This window comes from Platalea leucorodia (assembly GCF_965183815.1).
Source record: "Platalea leucorodia genome assembly, chromosome: 4".
Classification (NCBI taxonomy): Eukaryota; Metazoa; Chordata; class Aves; order Pelecaniformes; family Threskiornithidae; genus Platalea; species Platalea leucorodia.
Window position 1 is genome coordinate 59,616,462 of NC_138826.1, and position 19,587 is coordinate 59,636,048.

At 37.0% G+C, this 19,587-nt stretch overlaps 1 protein-coding gene across 1 annotated transcript in view; it reads left to right on the forward strand.

Annotated features, from left to right (window-relative positions):
- Positions 1-19,587, forward strand: part of DCP1B (decapping mRNA 1B) — a 45,427-nt gene that overhangs the window by 18,789 nt on the left and 7,051 nt on the right. The window contains exons 4-7 of the mRNA XM_082309339.1: positions 4,800-4,866; positions 7,059-7,194; positions 15,477-15,605; positions 16,364-17,203. Of these exons, the coding sequence (XP_082165465.1) occupies positions 4,800-4,866; positions 7,059-7,194; positions 15,477-15,605; positions 16,364-17,203 (1,172 nt within the window). The remainder of the gene's footprint in view (positions 1-4,799; positions 4,867-7,058; positions 7,195-15,476; positions 15,606-16,363; positions 17,204-19,587) is intronic.

Genomic DNA, 19,587 nt, shown 5'->3' on the forward strand with positions numbered 1-19,587 from the left:
GCATGGCATACTTTAATTCATGTTTTAAGTTAAGAACTCATAGATTAAAAATTATTATTGTGGGTGTAACTTCGGTTCTTTTTTCAGTAGGTACTGCAAAATGGAGGCTGCAATATTCTAAAAAGTACTAGAAAAAGAAATGCAAACATTGATAGTTTGCTGAATAGTCAAATATTACATGAATGATAGATAGCAAAGAAAAAAGGTGACCAACATAAAGGAGTCTGGCTGCCTTATAAGATATGTGTAGAGAAACTGCATTTTAATATAGCCAAGTGTGGATTTACATATTCAAGAGCAAGAGTCTAGGCCATACGTAGGGAATAAAGTACTTTAAGAAGCATGATATCGAGAATAAAACATAAAAGTTGAAGAATTATTTATTTATTTATTTTTAATACCAGCAAGTGTAAAACAGTTTCTAGGTGCAGGGGAGTCTCTAGTCAATAGTTATGATATTTCTGTGTTTATTTTTACCAAGCTTAAATACTGTATGCAGTCTGTGGAGCAGTAGCTTGAACACTGAAAGCAAAACTTTGATAATGGAAACATCTATCCAGAAGACAAAAATCTAATAGCTGGAAGTTGAAGCTAGGCAAATGAAGAGTAAAACAAATAATCCTAGAGAAAGTGCCTTCCTTTTTAATAGGATACTTAGCATGAATTATGAAAGTTGATAAGAAATTCTTCATCATCATCATAAATAAATAAATGCTTCAGGTTTTGAGAGGTTAGAAATTGTCATCTATAATTCTGGTAGATAGCAGCTGTCAGTTTCTGCTTATAAATAGTATCAAGTGCTCTAGTGTTTGTGAGGACAGGAGAAATCCGTAGCCAAAAAATGGAAATTGTAAGGCGGAAGCTGTAGAATTGGCTCTGAAGTTATGATTTAAAAATTAAATAATATACTTCCTGAAATTCAATCACTGAGCTATATTAAATGAGTTTCACAGATTTTGTTAAAATTCTTCAGTTTTGATTTTTGAGTAACCTGCCTTTTTCAAATTCTAAAAATTCTAAAGACTGATATCTCTTAATATTTAATAATTTCAATTCGATGATTTAAATAATTTATTTAGCTTATTCCCATTCAATATTAATTGTATCTTGTTGATTTGATAGATGCATTATATCCTTCTAGTTTTGTGTAATCTTGTTAACAACATCGTAACTTTGTTGCCTTTTTTTTTTTTTCCTTTAATGTGATCAATTCATTACTGAATCTCATTTCTTTTAGGAAATGACTTCAGAACTGTTGAAAGTGCACGAGTAGATGTGTACTGTCTTGTCAGTATAAAACTAGCTCTCCTTATTGGGCTTTTGTTAGCTACTTTTCATGTAACTGGCTCACTTGGTTAGCAGAAGATACTTGACTTTGATTTGTTTTTTCTTTTTCTGTTTTTTACAATAATCTCTTCTTGGATAACTTTATAGCTGAAGCTGGGCCTAAAAGTGACTTAATATTTCCTCTTTTGTGCTGCAGTGGAAGAATTTGATTTGTGCATCTGCTGTTTAGTGATACAGTTCTGCCTCTGCTGTTTAATGATTCATTTTTAACATGTGAACATTTTAGTGAAATTACCACTCTACAGCTGATACTTAGATCAGGATTTCCTTTTTGTCAAACAGTCTGAAAGAGATGGAGGGCGGATAAAAGTAATCTGTTTAGATTTAATTCTGATAAGACATGCAGTGTTTTCATGCTGGTGGAAAGCTTGTAGTAAAATTTGTATTGTATGTGTATTTAGTTTTTCTAAGTTGAGAGCGTGCCAGGTTCCTAGCTTGACAGTTATAGTTTGTAATCATCTTAGGTTCTTTTGCTGGTCCTGGGTTTTTATGTATTGTCATACATGTAAAAAAATTTTTTTTTGCCATTTTGTGTTCATCATTAATCAAGAAGACGGCCGTTAATACACATTTTTACTGCTATTATTTACATTTTTGTTTCCTTAAATGTAGATTATAGCAGAATATACTACTGTAGTATGAATTTACACCATGGTTACTCCAGGTGATGAGCACCCAATATATATGAAAACATACATTAGTGTGCTTTGGATACCCGGTATCTCAAATTTCTACCAAGTTATTGCCTTCTCACTGGTACATCGCTCTTCCATACATGAAAGAGCTTGGAGTACGTTGTGCCGCAACAAATGGAGCGGCTGTGTGATTATTTCTCAGTGTGTTTCTGAAGTGTTCATCTGCTCTGGACAAATGGGAGGAGTGTGGAAGGAAGAAGAGGAGGACTGTCCACTTCTGAAAGATTTCACTACTGAAAGGGTGAGCTGTAAGCTCGCGGATGTTGGGTTTTGGTCTTACCTTGCTTTCAGGTGTGCTTCCTAGTCTGGGTTGAAAGTACTGTTTGGCTGAAAGTAAGCGTGTGTGGGTGGGTTTGAAGCTCGACTAACATCTAGACTAAAGGTCTCTGGATCTGCATTGTCCTGACTTAAAGCTTCAGTTAAGATATGATGTATTGTTGGGGTGGTCGTTTGGTCTGGTGGGACAGACAACAATTAGTGTCCTTATTCTGTGATCTGAAATGGGCATGCATTTGTTTGAATTGTATTTTAAAATATTAGTTGTAGTTCTGTAACTGAATTGGTCTTTTTTACTGGTAATCAGACAGTTTATTTGTGTTTGTCACTGAGTTAAGGTAGACCAGCTTGTTTCTGCTGTTGATTCCAGTCTTTCAACTTTTAATGGCCAGAAGCTCTGCAGTATTTCCATGGGACTGTCAGCTTTCAAATTTATCAGATATTCATAAATAGCCTATGACATGTTTGATCAATTGGCCAAAAGGTGAAGCTGTTCAACCTGTCTTGCATATTGGTGATGGCACCAGCTGTCGCTGACATAAAAAAAAATTGAGAGGATGGAGCAGATGGCCCAAGTTTCATCAATACTCTTCTGCATTGCAGATTCTTTTATAGCAAAGAAGAATTTTGATTAAAACAAATTTGACTTGTGTGGGGTTTTCAGTCTGCTTGCTACATTGTAATATGGACAACAAGAAGTCTGCAGATGTGTTTCGTCAGGAGGATGTGTAGTGTTGCGTAATAGGTATTTTGGAACCTTGCGAATCATTCAGACACTTTTCTACAGGTTTGTAGTTTGTTATTGAATGCTTACTGGAATATGCTAGAATATTAATGTCTATTTTAAATGCATATTCTAATATTAATTCTATGTTACAAAAAGGAGATTTTTTGTGCAGTTCATATCAGCTCTTATGTTGCACATTTGTAGAACCACTGGCGCATATTATGTTACTTGCCTTTTGTTAGGTGAATAATAGAAATCATCATCACACTTTTCAAAAGTTAATCATAAAAAGGACTGTACATCTTTTAAAAGTTATTTATTGTATGTCTACAGGATGGCTGTTCGTTTGTGGGTTTTGTTAGGCTTTTCACCATTATGCCGTATTAAACAGTTGAACCATTTTTAGCTATATAAAAGACAACACATGGCTGAAAATCTGAGGGGGAATGGAAATAAGTATTACACTTGTGTCTTACAAACAGCTGCACATTCGTTTTCTTTCCAAACATTAACAAAGCCAACTTGTACTTTATATGCCACAATTTTGGTTCTGTGGAATTGAAGAAGTGATTGCTTTTAGATTCTGCTAATTTAAGGAAATATTACATGATTGGGGTCAGTGTTGCAATTGTTTTTAAACAGGTACTTAATCCATTTGTGTCCCTTTCAAACAAAATCTAGCCCCTACTATGTTTGAAAACATGTTAGGAATTGCCATTCTTGGTAAGATTAAGGGAAAGCTCTTGCCTACAGTATGGTAGGAAGGGGAAGGGGGAAGAAACACGGCGGCTACCTGTTTGCTACCATGTCATGTAAAGGGAACATGAATGTTACACCAGGTTGTGGTGATAGAGAGGGGAAGATCCGTGTTAACCCTTTAAGTACTTCTCCCTTCCTCTTCTCACAGCAAATTTGTGCCTGAGGTTAAAACTAGGACAGTTACCCTAACAAATGTTTTGAGACAGTGTTGTAGATTTATTCCCAGGCTATCTTACAAGAGCTATGTGGTCGTGAGTGGAAAAAGCTGCCTGTTTATTATGGTGGAAGCTGCACTAACTACAGTTCCATTATGGCTATTACCATCATGATGGTTTCATTAGTGGTGTGTACGTTTGAGAATCTTGAACTACTTGTAAACTTAAATATGTTGTTGCTGTGCAAAGCTGCAGGCACTTACATTAGTGGAGGTCTGAACTTAGATATAGATTTTCTAATCCTGGGGTTGGCTACAGATAATTACTTCTTTGGTGGTGAAAATAATGGGCAACATTATAGGAAATCTGCAGGGAGGCAGAGGTGCGTTAGTACTACTCTAACAACTTTGATGATATATAAGATAGGCCTGAAGGCTGTTGAAAACTAAACAAATCTTGCTTGCTTATATATGCGTGCAACACTACCTGCAGTACGCTAACCACTGGAGTCTAATGGATATGATATGACAACTGAAAAAATGGGCAGAGGAAAAGGTTTTAAAGAAAAAAACCCCTCTCGTTTAGTGTTCTGAAGAAAAGGATCAAATACCTCTGCCTTTATTGAAGGTTCAAGAGCTTGTAATTTGCATCCTTAGAGATATGCCTTTGATCTTTTTTGGTTTTGGAGGATCTGAGGTGTCATTTTTATGTTTATAGATGGGGAAAACATAAGACAGAAATAAATTTAAAAATTCCTTTACAGGTCACTTTTAAATATCTACCAGGTAGAATTGCTGTTTGAGAAGATGCTCATAGTTTGTGTTTGATGTGCATTTACAGTGTCCATATATGGGATTTGGTTTTATGATAAGGAAGAATGCCAAAGAATTGCAGAGCTCATGAAAAAGTAAGTGATGGGTAAACAAGACTTTTTGTGCTTTTTTTATGTATGTATTTCTGTACATACATGCACATTATATTACTAGGATGGTCATACCTTTCTACTTTAAACCTATTTTTATAGACTTAAACCTATTTTATAGACTTTGTTGCAAGTAAAATTGTCACACACCTGCATTTTGTAAAAGCAGAAATAAGTCACTGTATTGCAATACTTTTTCATAGCTTTTCAGCTACATCAGAGTGTAACAGTTCATCTGATTTATTTCCTTATAACTCAGAGATCTGTTTTGAAGAATTGTATTCTTTGGGGTTTTAATATATTTTTCAGTTTGGGGAGATTTTCTTTTTTAATGTTGCTGTTACCTTTTTTTCCCTATATCGATGTAAGTGAGGGCTATCATGAAGGCATCCTGTAATAATACAATTTCTGTGGTTTTTATCCTGTTTCTACATCATGGTTGAATTCCCGCTTCTTCATTTCTTAGCAATATGTACAAAATTCACTTTGTTTTTGGAATATAAAGCAAGACTATAGCTCTGAATTCATTACTTTTAGGTACATAACTATTATTTTACACAATCTTTAATTTTGCAATCAAGTTAGAGATTAACATTTCAAACAGAACTGTATTCTCAGCTGTATTTTAATCTAACAATATCATGGATGGTTTTTTCACTGTCACTGCTTTCTTTACATGTCCAGGATGGACAGGGCTCATTCTTCTGCTCTGCCCTTTGGTTGGCCTAATGATGGGCTTGTTTGAAGTGATCCCTCTCTTATGACTATATTCTGCAGGTTTTCATGTTTGTTTGGAGGAGGAAGGAGCTGAAGTCTTAGAGATTTTTATCAACATACGCAGTCTAAATTTTTTAGAGGTATATCATGGAGGATATAGTAAAGGGGCCCGACAGGAAAGAACAGAGATCGGATATACCGGTTGCCTGCGGTATATAGGGTTGGACAGATCATTGTGTCACAATTCTTTTAAGGGACAAGAGGAGGGATGATGCAGAGCCAGGTCTTTGTCATCCCAAGAAAAGCCATGGGAGGCGGATACAGTCAAGCTGACAGCGTTGGGTACTAACAGAGCGCAATGCAAAGGCACTGTCAGACCTGTGAATCTCTCCTTTTCAGGTCATCTGTCCCGTTCTTAACAGCTTCTGTAGCCAGAAGCATGCTGAGGAAGTGACATCAATTTTGATTGCCAAAGTTACCAAGTGCCCAAAAGCCCATTTATGTGCCCTGCGGCACAAGTCCAAACAAGGCTCATCCTCACACATCTCGATCCATAGCAAAGTGCTTTAACTCTTCTACCACTATGTTCCAGATAGGATTTGTTATAAAATACTGGATGGGAAGGTAGTCATGTTTCCTCTATATCTCTTTTTTAAAGTAATACCTGCTGCTTTTCATTTTGCAGTGACAAAACATTGTGAAACACAAACTGTGACAACGGTGGGGGCTTGTTTAGGGGTTTTTGTTGGTTTTGCTGTATATCCTACAGCTCAAAAATGAGTCAGTTGTGACCAAAGAAATAATTGATGGGAATGAATTTACAGAAATAAGAAATAAACCCTAGGAAACCCAGGTTTTTGACAGCTAATTTTAGTTAACTAGCTCAAGTTTCAGTTGGTGGTGATTAGGTACTCTCAAACTGGTAATTTACTACAATAAAAACTAGTTTTCAGAGGATTCGTGCAACTGTAAACCACATGTAGTGGTTTATAATAGCAGTGTTGCATATAGATAAAAAACACCCTGTCGCTCAGCCAATTGGCTGTGTGTTTTAATTCTCAGCATTCTACAATAATAATAAAACAGCTGGGGCAGGAAATTGGTCATTTGCTAGTAGTTAATGACTGATTTGTGTGTGTTTGCCATCCTCCACCACTAGCAGAACTGAATAACACTATAAATTCCCTGCTCCTTCTGGTATAGAAATTGTGACTGAGTTCCGGAAATTTTACTCTATAGCCTAGCGTATTCAAGATTGGAGAAAATGAATCTCATGCCTGGTCAAATTATGTTTTAATATAGATCTTTTAATAGGGATTTTTTTATACGTTTTAATGTAGATGGGGGAAATATGAAAATATTTGAATTTTGATTAATTATTGTAAAGTAGTTGTGGTTAAACTTTTTATATTTTATCCGTTTTTTGTCTTGTATATTCTCCTCTCACCTCCAACTTTCAGCCTAACTCAGCAGGAACAATTCAAAGCACAGCAGGGCACAGGAACAGGAGTGTCCCCAATGATCATGAATTCTGCTAATAACAAAGAAGTGGATATCTTACGGATGCTTACCAAGGCCAAAGATGAGTATACCAAGGTGAGACTTGCTGTTTATAAAAAGAGAACATTTCTTTTTGTTCATAGTATGATGCCAACTTGCTTACACTTTACATTTTCAAACATAAAAGGTTTTGTTTTGTTTTGTTTTTAAATAGTTTTACTCAAAGTAAAATTGTTTTGGATGGTGTGCTCTCTCATTTTGTGTAGAAATGGCTGGTAGAAAAGTTTTGTCAGAATTTGCTAAAGATTCAGAAGAAATGAATGCTGTCAATAAAAACTTCTGAAACGAGAACATGTATATGATTGATTATTTGTTGAATGCTAGGAGGTAAGAACAAGTATAAATTGGCTTTCATTTTGACCCTTAGAGCTCCTGTGCTTATTGGTTATTGAGTAGCACCTGGAAGTTGTGTCCTCTTTCTGGGTGGAGTATTCAAACCTGCTAATAGTTTCTGTGGTTTGTACAAATAACTTCCTTCAGAGAAGACCTTTAACAGTGAAGTTAGTGCTTTTAATTGTGGTTGTTAGCTACTTTCAAACACTAATGGAAAGAAATGAAAAGGTTGCAATGTAGTATGATTTCAGCCCATGTGCTGCTTTGGTCTTCTGAGGCTTCTAAATAAAGAAGTAACTAATGGACTAATAATGTTCTGTATTATTGAGCAATCAAAAACGTTTTACTTTGGGGAATAAAAATCTAATAATTTTAACTAGTCATATATACGCTGCAGATTGTTACAGAGCCTGCAGGTTCCTGCTGCTGTTTCCTGTATTTCATATGTGTCGTCATGCAATAATAAAGCCCATAAGTGTTCTGAGTCTAGAAATATATATATCTTAAACATAAGCAATTTAAAGAAAGAAAAGTTCTTTTTCTGAAATGTGGCTACTAATAAGAACCTCAGAAAGATAATAGCCAGCTATTTGACTTATGGTGAAATGTAGGCCTTTTTGTGGTGGTATAGCTTCTTTTGAAGCTTAGGACCTTCAAATTTTCTGTAATAGGGATTTAATGTATTATAGTGGACAAACACCTCCAAAACCCGATATCTTTTCTATGTTTTAATACTGAATCAGTATCTAGTCTTGGCATAAGAGAGTGTGATTTGAGATACTATGAATGTTTAAGCATTTTTCATAAAATAACTTTTAAAATAATGGGAAATATTAGGCTGTCTTCAGATTCTATGAGAAGGAGGCAATAAATCTTTAAAAAAGTTACCTTCCATTTCTACATGAGCACACAGAAAATCAAGACAAAGTGGAGGAAATTCTAGAAGATCTGTTGTTTAAATAATATGTTTTTGAAATCTTTTTCCTGCGGATAAGATCTCTTGCAGATTTGCTTCTTACTTCCTCTTTAATCTTTCTACACTTAAGTGCTTGCTAAGGAAATAACATGAAAACTTCCTCTTCAGCTGGAACATAAATACTAGGAGTATCTGACCTCTTAAGAACTGGATATGTGGGTTTTTTCTTGTTTTGTTAATAATATAAAATTAGGAAGGGTGTGATAAATAAAGGCAATGACAACCATTTTTGTATTTAATACCAATATATTTCACAGCAGTCATGCTTTTTTGGCTGCTTTATGACATCTACATCCTTGCCAGTGTATGTCTTGTGACTTAAAATGCTGATGTGCTGAAATCAGTTATGAAATATGTTGTTCTCCTTTTCTAATTCTGTGTGGTTTTGGAGAAGAGGGTGTTCTAAAGTATTGGGAGCTGTAAAATAAGAACATCAATTTTCAAAGCATCTAAGGAATTTTGCTCAATTTTTAAGTCCTAGGATGAATTTATTTTTTTTAAGAGTGTAACTAACTTTGAAGGGTATATCTTATTCCCAAATTAAGTTACACATTTAGAAGTTACATGAAAAATAAAATACATAGCCTCTCCCCTCCTTTTTTTGTTAATGGAGCTTTAAGTTGCTAAACCACTGAAGTATTTTTTTGAAAAATGTACTTCTAATGCACACTTGCCTTTTCTTGATTTCTGGTAAGAACAAGTGGCATTAGCAGGCCTCATAATGATAGCTTGGGAGATAAACAGTTGAAGAGCTGCTAGGGTACAGAACAAAGCATGACAAAATGTTTTTCTCTTTAACCACTGTGCCTTGTCTTGTACTACAAGACAAGCTCTGCTTTTAGCTCTGTGCTGCACAGTTCTTCTACAGCATCTACCCATTTACTACAGCATCTTTGACCTATTAAAGTTCAGATTAGGTGGACATCCTTTGTCTCGTTGATGTGCCCGAAATAACTGAAGCTTCCTCTTCACTACACACAACCATTTGATAAGAACATAATTTCTGGTAGCGAGCAAGCATGGTCTCTGGGCTTCTATTTCTGTTCTTTGACTGCTTCTTCACTGTCTTTCAGCAAAATGTTCCAGTGGTATTGCCCTGCCCAAACAGGAATATAGTTTCTAAGTTTTCAGGTGCTTTAGCTTTTGATTTGTTAACTGTGTGAAAGACTTGATAGTAGGACCCAGAAGGCCTAGCTTTCCTGAGGGTACTGTGTCATACTCAGCCTGGACGATGCAGAGTCTACGCTACTCTTCTTAAACAGTATGAATTGGTTCTGTATGTCTCATTTAAGCAGGGCTCTGACTGGAAATCGTTTCTGCTACTGCTCTTCTTTGAGATAGTTCTTGTCCTCCTTAGCCCCTCTCTTCTGCAGAGCACCTTGTACACCTTCATGTGACTGTTCATTAATGTTATCTTGTGGCTGCTTTACATCAGCTAGGTAGAAATCCCCAGTTTCCAGGTCTTCTTGGCTCTGTGCTCGAGCTCTGACCGCTTCAAAACTTCATCACTTTCAGCATAGCCATCTATCTACAAAGCTCTTCTAAGTTCCGTCAGGTCTTGGCTGGCCTTCTCTCCTTGTATCAGATCTTCTAGCATCTCCTCCTTGTACCTGATTGATAGGTCTTTGCAGTTCACGTGTCTCAAAGTCAGGTTTTTGCTGCAGAGCATGAGATTGAGATGTGACGTGATATTTGCTTCAGAACTACAATACTGAGGTACCATGCTTGTTCATTGTTTGTTTCCTTTGACAATGTTCTGTTCAGCTTGAGCTTCATATTGTACAGGTAGACTATGAAATCTCACAACACAGAGCAGTTGTTTGCCTCGGATGACTCTGACTATACCAAACTTGCCTAAAACATCCTAAGTGGTGGTCTTGTTCTTTTTGATTGACATTCACCACATATGTCTGGGTTTTTTCCAATGTTGCTTAGCATTTCTTTGACTTGATCTTAGAATCTTTTGATTTCTTATGCATCTTTTGTAGGAGCATAGCTTTGAACAAGACACGTGACTAAAGGACAGACCTGTGAAGCAAGTCGTAGTAATCGTCAGAGGTTGTAGCTGATCAGTACTCTTCTGGTTTTATCACTAAAGAGCATGGTGACATTTCTTTCATGCTGCTTTTTCCTGTTTGATGATGATGGCATCTGATATCTTCTTTACCTATCCACCTGACAGTTGCTTAAAATGTCATGCTGGTGCTCCTAATGTACTCATCAGCAAGGCCATGCTACCCATTTGGCAAAATGACTTTATATTCTGAGCTCCAATAGTTACAGATTCCTTTGAAATCATCACAGGCTTTTTTGCTCTTCAGCATACTTCCCTGCATTTGATACCAGCCTACTAGCCATGTTATCAAATCATGGGAATGATACCAAGTCAGGTCAATGTCATTCTCTGTAGGCCTTTGTGTATACTGCTGTTCGTTTTGCTGAGGAATTTGGTCTGAAAATTGTTCATATAGTGATAACTCTGTTAAACTCTACTGCTTCTCACCTCGGTTTTATGTGCTTAGTTCTGTGATCATGCAGAGTATGACAGTGGACTAAGGTACTCATGATTTCTGAAGAAGTCAGCCTATTAAAATATCCTGGAGGGCCAAATTAATTTATTTAAATTCTGCAGAACTCATGGTGAAATATGCAAGAGTATGTTATCCATCATGATAAAGAAAAAAGTTTAAATATGTGCTTATATGTTTTTTGACCAAAAAGCTATGCTGAAAAATAGCAATAAGAAGGAGAAATTTTAAAGAAACGGCAGCATCCTGTAGGAGGAGAACAGTTTGGGAGAAAAAAAGCTATTTAATCTTACTGAAGTGTGGTTTTGTCTGTGTATTATCATAACGGGTTAGGATCTGTCCAATCTAAAAAAGAAAATGATCTTCACTTGTTTTAGTATAGATCAAATAGGGGCTACAGAAAGTGCTTATTTGGACTATGAAAAAAAACTTTCATCTGATGATTAACTGGGTAAGATGCCTAATTGTCATTAAGTGAATGAGAGATAACATACGTCACCAGTCAGAAACTGGGTGGGGAAAGTGACTTAAGAATAATTCAGTCATTTCTTCTAGTGTATTTAAAATTTTTAAAAAGTTGAAGAGATTGCAGAAGGCTCTGTACTAGGACATTGTTGAGGGTCCATATGAACTGCCTGGAAATGATGATAAAATAAAGCTTGTAGAAAACAAACAAAAAAATAAAGTTACTCAAATTCAAGGATAACAACATGTAAGAACCTAAGAAAACAATTTGTTTGAGCAGTGCATTGATAAATTTGACTCAGAGCTAATAAATGGAAAGGAAACTTTTCCTTAGTGTAAAAGCTTTGATAGTTATGTTAGTGTTGTAGGCTTGTCTTCTACACTTTTTTTTCATGGCTTCTTTCTGTTATGGTCCTTCATAGCAATTCATTCATAACTATTTAAAATAAGAGTTGCAAAGCAAAACTGAAACTTCAATTAAGTGTAGATTTCTGTCAAGTGCTTCCATTAATCAGGCTTTGAATCATAGAGAAGGGAGGTAAGCATGGACTAGCTTTAAAAGAAAACTGTTTTGCTTACCATGAATAGTCTTTGGACTTAGCTCTTTATTTGAATTTTGGGACATCTTTAGTGATCAAAGTTGCATTGCACTGTGGGATAGGTAGAAAGGCTCTGGGTGAATGAAATAGTAAAATTCTAGTAAAATTATTTCTTTGATTCCCCACCCCCACCCCAGAAAGGGCAAAAGATGTAGCTGAGTTTAAATATATTTCTATGTTGAACGTGGCCTGCTCACGTTAGCCACAAGGCACTTGCTATGTGGATTTATATTTAAGTGAAATTCAATTTTGCTGTGAAGTTCTGCATTATTGCCAAAGTCAGTACTTCGTTCTTCATGTTTTTTCCAATCTAGTGCTTGAGGAAGTTTCTCACTTTATGCAGTAGAGGTATACAAGGAAAGAAGAGACAGGTGCTTGTTCTTTCTTCAAACCAAACAGTTAACCACCCTATGGCATGATTGTCTGTGCATGCTTTAAAGTTATTTCTAAGAGCAACATTTGAACCAAAAATGGTCATACAATAGAAGAAAGCCAGGTACATGAGTGGAACTACACTTCTACTTTGCAAGATTGTATCTTCAGAAATTCACTGCAGAAGTCCTTAACTGTCCAAACACCCACAAGGTGATTTTTCAGCAGAGACTCACAAAATCGTTGAGATTGGAAGAGACCTCTGGAGATAGTCTAGTCCAGCCTCTCTGTTTACAGCAGTATCGATGAAAGTGGGTTGCTCAGGACCATATTAAATCAGGTTTTAAATATCTGCATGGACGGAGACTCCACAACCTCTCTGAGCTATCTGTTGCAGTATTCAAACATACTTAAACTAAAAAAGTTTTTTTTCTTAAGTTTAAACAAGATTTTGTATATTCTATTTTTTGCCTCTTGTCTTCACGGGCCACCACTGAAAAGAGCCTGGCTTGGTCGTCTTTACTTCCTCTCATCAGGTATTTATATACATTGATATTATATCCTGAGCCTTCTCTTCTGGAAACTAAGCCTCTCCTTGCTTGACAGGTGCCTAAATCAACTTCATAGACTTTCAAAGAACTCACTCATGTGTCTGCATCTTTCTTTTCCTGGGAAGCCCGGATGCTGGTGGCCTTCTTTTGCCACAAGGGCATGTTGCCGATTCGTATTCAACTTCTTGTCCACCCAGGTCCATTTCTGCAAAGCTGTTTTCAGTCAGTCAGCACCAACCTGTACTGCATAGGGTTATTCTTCCTCAGTTTCCCTTGATTGAACTCCATGTTCCTGTCAGCCCATTTGTCCAACCTGTCAAGGTCCCTCTGAATGGCAGCACAAGCATCTGGTCTATTAACTACACATCCCTGTTTGATATTGTCTGCAAGCTTGCTCTGCCCCATCATTCAGGTCATTAATGAAGATGTTAAACAGTATTGACCCCAATGTCAAACCCTGGGTACACCACTAGTGACTGGCCTCCAGCTGGACTTCATGCCAACAATATTTTGAGTCCAGCAGATCAGACAGTTTTCTGCCCACCTCACTGTCCACTTACCTAGTCTGCATTTTATCAGTTTGAGGATGTTATGGGAGACACTGTCAAAAGCTTTGCAAAAGTCAAGGTAAACAATATCCACTGCTCTCCCATCATCCACTGAGCCAGTCATCTCACTGTAAAAGGCTATTGGGTGGATCAAGCATGATCTCCCCTGTGTAAATCCATGCTGGCTACTCCCAGTCACTTTCTTGTCCTTAATATGTTTAGAAATACCTTCCAGTAGGAAGCCATTTGTTTCATCACCTTCCCAGGGATAGAGGTGAGACAAACTGGCCTGAAATTCCCCAAATCCTCCTTCTTGCCCTTCTTGAAGATAGTACTGGTATTTGTTTTCTTCCAGTCCTTGAGAACCTCTCCCAATTGCCTTTACCTTTCAAAAACAGTGGTTTCACTATGAGAGAGGCAGCTGTCTCGGCTCTTACGAGTGGATCTTACCTGGTCCCATGAACCTGTGCATGTCCATTTTGCTTACATGCTACACAACCTGATCCTCCCCTACCAAGGGTAAGTCTTCATCACTTCAGACTTTCCCACCAGTCTCAGGGGCCTGGGATTCCTGAGGATAAATGTAGCAAAGAAGGCATTGAGTACCTCCTAGAGCACTTCAAGAACTCAAGTTCTGTTTTACTGAGCAGCCCTGGAACCAGTGTGTCTTTGTTTACTGTTGCGGTAGGTGTCAGAAATGGATTAAATGATCAGTTTTGTATATTTGAGAGTGGGGGTTATTTTCTCACCTAACACATTTGCATCCTAAGGAGTTTGTCTCGGAAAGTTCTGGAAAGGACACTGACATTTTCATAATCCCACAGCAGTAGCTCTGCTGTGTGTCTGTATGGCAGTCTGTCCAGTCCAGAGTTCTGTCCCCAGTAATGCACAAGACTGGGCTATTTGGAGGAAAGAATGAGAAACCAAAACTGATCATTCCTTACCCAACAGTTAGTCCTGCAGCATAAAATTTAGAGCCGATCAAATTCAGGTAATTCAGTGTGAATATTCTTGTTAGATAGGATTAACTTTTTGTTAGATAATTCTTAAAAAAATCTTTCCGGTTTCTTGGTTTCAATTGTATCAAGCAACAATGACTTCCAATATACTGTTTTCTTTTCTACTGACAATAGCGTTCCTTGTATACCTAATGCTTTTTTTAGTTTCATTGACTATATTCTTATTTTTTGTACAATGTAAATAAGACCATCTTATTCACCTTTTCCTATACCATTTATTATTTCTCTTTAATGAAGCATTTTCTGTGTGTTTTTTCTGAATTAAATCATGCCCTTCTCTGTTCATATGTCAATTATTCCATGCCTCTGATCAGTTTGTCATCTGTCTCTGCCCATCTTTTTATAAATATTGTTATTAATCCTGTCATATTTAATAAGAAAACATACTGATTCTACAAACTGATTAGATCTTCAATTATTTTTCTGTGCAGGTGTATGCGTCTTCCAAGTTCCCACAATGCGGAATATTTATGTAAAAGAGTTTGAGTTATAATTCCAGTTTTTAACAAAAAGCATTTTAAATGTTCTTTATGGGCACATTAATCCTTCATGTATCTCAACTACTTCTAGCTGCCTACTGATGCAGGAAAAGCATGTCTGTTGCTTAGTTTCTAAGGTGTGCTTTTTTAAATTTTTTTTTTAAGTGCTGGAAAAGCAGAAGGTAAGAAAGACAACTGAGATTTAAATAGAGGGAAGCCTCATACTCAGGGAATCTGGGAATCAAGTGCTTATTTTTACATATGCCTTGTGGTTTTAGAAAATTATGTTGCAGTTGTTACAGTTCTTTCAATGGCATAACATTTCATAATCAGTGCTGCAACTAATATTTTTGGTTATTGAGTACTTGGCGCTGGATTTTACTACAGTGGAGAACTATGGGAAAAGATATTGTTCCACTTACTAAAAAATACTTCTTTTCTGTTGCAGTGTAAGACCTGCTCAGAGCCAAAACAAATAACCAGTTCCTCTGCAATCTATAACAACCCCAACCTAATCAAACCAATTCCAGTGAAGCCTAGTGAAAATCAGCATCAACGAATATCTCAGCAAAGCAAGGTAAAATGTTTTGTGTGTTTTCTGCCTAGTGCTGCTATAATCAAGTAGCCATGTAGGAATATTTATTTGAGTCAGAAGGTCAGTGCAAGAATTTGAGGTGGAACCTCAGTAAGGAATTATTTTAATGAAAAACTAATCTGTTTTATAGAAAGCCTCCAACCCCCACCATATAATGTGGAAGCATGGAAATTACAGGTGTGCTATCCTGATGCAACGAAGAAACACTAGTCTTTCAATTTTCAGATGCTGCTTTGATCGCAAGCTGATCTAGTCAATTGCTGGATCACATTTTTTTGTGTTCTTTTTCTTCAGGTGAATTCAGTTAATCTAAATAAAGAAAAGTCTCTTGATATATCTTCAAGCTAAATCACACTGCAAAATCCTAAAAACTGAATTCAGCTGTGACAGGGAGATGCACAAGAAGTGGCCCTACTTGACACAACAGGAGATTTCTGTCTTTTACTAATATTGTAGCTGAAAGGGAAGGGTTGGGTGAAAAGGAAAGATGCTCTTCTATGGTATTTAAAGTGAAGCCACTGCTATCTCTCAGATTCACTGGTTTTCTCCCACATTAGCAGTTTTGCAACTGTCTTCTTGCCCTTCCTATGTGGCAAAACTATTAAAAATCCTCTTGGGAGGAAAGAGCATAGCAGTTTTCTCAGCTTTTCCTTGAATACTGCTGGCTAAATATTGTCGCCACTTAATGTAACTTATGCATGAGGGAACTATGCTTACTTTTTTCCTTTGTCCCCTCACAGAATGTGGACCCTGAACCACAGCACTTGTCTTTGACAGCACTGTTTGGAAAACAGGAAAAGCCAGATGTCTCAGAACCACTTAATAAACAGCATCAAGAGAATCTTCCTGTTAGGCAGGGTGTGGTACGTTCACTGTCCTACGAAGAACCTAGCAGCCATTCGCCCTCTGCAGAGAAACAGCTTTGCCCCGCCATTCAGAAGCTTATGGTGCGTGGGACAGACCTTCATCCACTTGCTGAGTTTCCCGAGAACCGACTCTGTGAAAATGGCAATGTCCACCCTGTGGGTGAGACTTTCACAGGACTCTTCCAGCCTGTGACTTCTCATGGTATTGCAACATCTCATGTAGTTCAGGATACTGCTGGCACTCAGAGCTTATTACAGAAATTACAGGGTCAGTCAGGGTCAGTGACTAAAATGGACCCCAGCGCAACAGCATCTGTGAACTCGACAGCTTGTGTGTTCAGCAGGACTCCTGCTGCTGTTGGAGCACCAGCAGCACCGGTAAACAATATGAGCCAGCCACCTTTGGTATATTTCAATGGTTCCCTACCAGGCCAGACTTTAGAGTCTCAGACACTTGGTAAAGAACAATCCAAACTTCCTAGACAGCCACTTTCTCTCTCTGGCAATCAAGCAGCCAATTCTGGGGTTATTTCACCTCAAGAGTTATTGAAAAAACTCCAGATAGTCCAACAAGAACAACAGTTGCATGTATCCAGCAGACCAACCTTGGCAGCTAAGTTTCCTGTTGTTACTCAGAATACCAATACACTGAAACCACTGGATTCCTGGATAGAAAAGGCACCGGCTGCAGAAAAACAGACCTCTCTCTTTCAGGTAAATGGGCAACTTCAGAATTTAAAACAAACAAATAAATGAAAATCTGGTAATCTTTTGAACTTGGAGTTTTGTGAGGTTAGTCTTTGTTTTGTTTTGGCCAGCATATTCTTGTTACTGTCTTACTATGTGTTGCACATCATTCATTTTGCAGGTGGTAATTTAACAACATCAAGTAAGTTATGACTTACCAAGCTGTGATATTGTAAATACTGAAGGCTACTTCTCTTGCATATCAGTAATGACCAAAAATACTGCAGTCTTGGGTTTTTCCAGAGGCACTTTGAAAAGTCACCTAGTTTTCAGTTGCCATACTTGGTCTCAGGCTGTTGTATGTAATTGCTGGTTATTGAGTGTAATATTTTGGGTTTAATAATTATTTTTTCTTACAAAATTAGTCATAGCTTTCTCTGTGCAGGTATGCATTCGTTTGTATGCCAGTCGCTAAAAGTGCTAAAGGTGCTTAAAAGATCACTTATTTTCTAACAGCAGTTTTTTGAAGTATTTGTGTATTGCTGAATTAGTTATCTTGTGTTGTGCCTGAATGCCTTGCAAAAACTGAAGCCCCTTAATTCTGGTGATTGTGACCCTAAAAGTCAGATTGGTGCCTTAAAAAATTCAGGAGATGTCAAGAGACTGTCTCTCTCATGAGTGAATTTTTCTGTTCTTCAGAAAAGCATCATGTGCAATTACAAAATGTCCCATCCTGGACAACTACTGTCTTTGTTAACAACTTCATTCTCTATAGGATCTTTTACACTTGAATGTCTTTAAATGTCCTGTTTGGGGATAAGCAAGCATCTAAGCCTCTTTTAACTTCCTTTATTGCGGAAGGACTGTCTGCAAGACTTGTGTTATACTGGAGTCTGAGTTTTATTGTATTGGAGTCTAGAAGTTACTTATCCAAATCATAAAGCTTTCACCTTTTCAATGTATAGTTCAAAAGCTGCTTTTCTATTGCAACTTCTTAAAAAGCTGAATGAAAGACTACAGAATACTTCAGCATGCTCCAAGAATCCTCCTTATTCTAGAAAGTTACCTTAAACATAAAGAGGCTGAAACAGTTATTGAACAATTAAGGGCCACATCTGTCACTAAAACTGTGATGGGTCAAGATTTCTAATTCTGCGAGAAAGGTCAGAGGAAGATGAATTTGATATAGCAAATAGCCATCATTATTTTTATTCTTTTAATTAAAGCAGCATGACTTTGAATCTGTGTGAGAGAGTTTTGGGGGGATTAGTCATTGAAATTATTCAGGATCAGTTGCTTACAGATGGTAATCTGACTTACCAGTGGAGTACTAATGAATAAAAAGAGGATCCAAAGTCACAAAAATTTACTTCTGTTTTCACTGGGAATGGAACTTGTCTGCTATAAATGAAAGAAATTGTCTGATTCACTGGTAAATGTACTGATAGCAGGGAGACATAAGACATTCCTACTTTGAAGGTAAAAGTGAAATGAGGCAAGTGCCAGGCTATACATTATAAGCCAGTACGTGTAAATAAAAAATGGCAAATACGCTGATTTATTTTCAAATGAAAAATCCATATTGATGGATTTGGCTATGATGATATGGCTAATGACTTTGTGTATATTTGAAAAAGAAGATTATGCCAGCATTAGTTGCAATATGGAAAGGGAATTACTGAGGTCTGACATAATGCAATTTCAATAATTTTATGCTTGAGTATGAATAGAACAATAGCTTGAGAGAAGAGGGAAGTCTTCACTGGAACAAGTCTCATTCACTGTGATAATTGCTGCAAGTTTGCCTTAAAAAAAAAAAAAAAAGGGGGCAACTAAGGAGACTCTCAGTCTCACTTTGCATGGCTGCGAGCAGACCAAGTAGATTGAGACTGCCTAGGAGTGGCTTTATGGACTGACACAGCCACAGCTGCTATCAAAACAGTATTAGATGCAGTTCTTCCAACACATTTACTATTGTTTATGAGACTTAATACATAGAATAAAAATGGTGATGAAAGTAAGACTAATTATTGTTAGGACACCTAAAGCTCTGCAATCTGGAAGGAATGGCCTCTCTTACATGCAGCAGATTGGAAAAAAAAGAAAAAAAAAAAAAAAAGGAGAGGGGGCTAAAAATGAACTAACGAGTCTGTATTCCTGTAGAACGCCATGAATTAGCCACATGAAATATTCCTACTTTTGAAAAAAAATTGGAAGATAAAAATTTGAAACAACTTTTAAAACCAACATTAATCTTTTTATAATACCATCCTTGCTGTAGACCAAAGGCTTTAAGTGCTGCCATGCCTGCAGACAGACATTCGAGTGAAATTGAATTGGCACAAATGTATCTGCACATGCTCATGCAAAATTGATCAAAGCAGATCCTGACAACAAATGCAGCAAAAGGT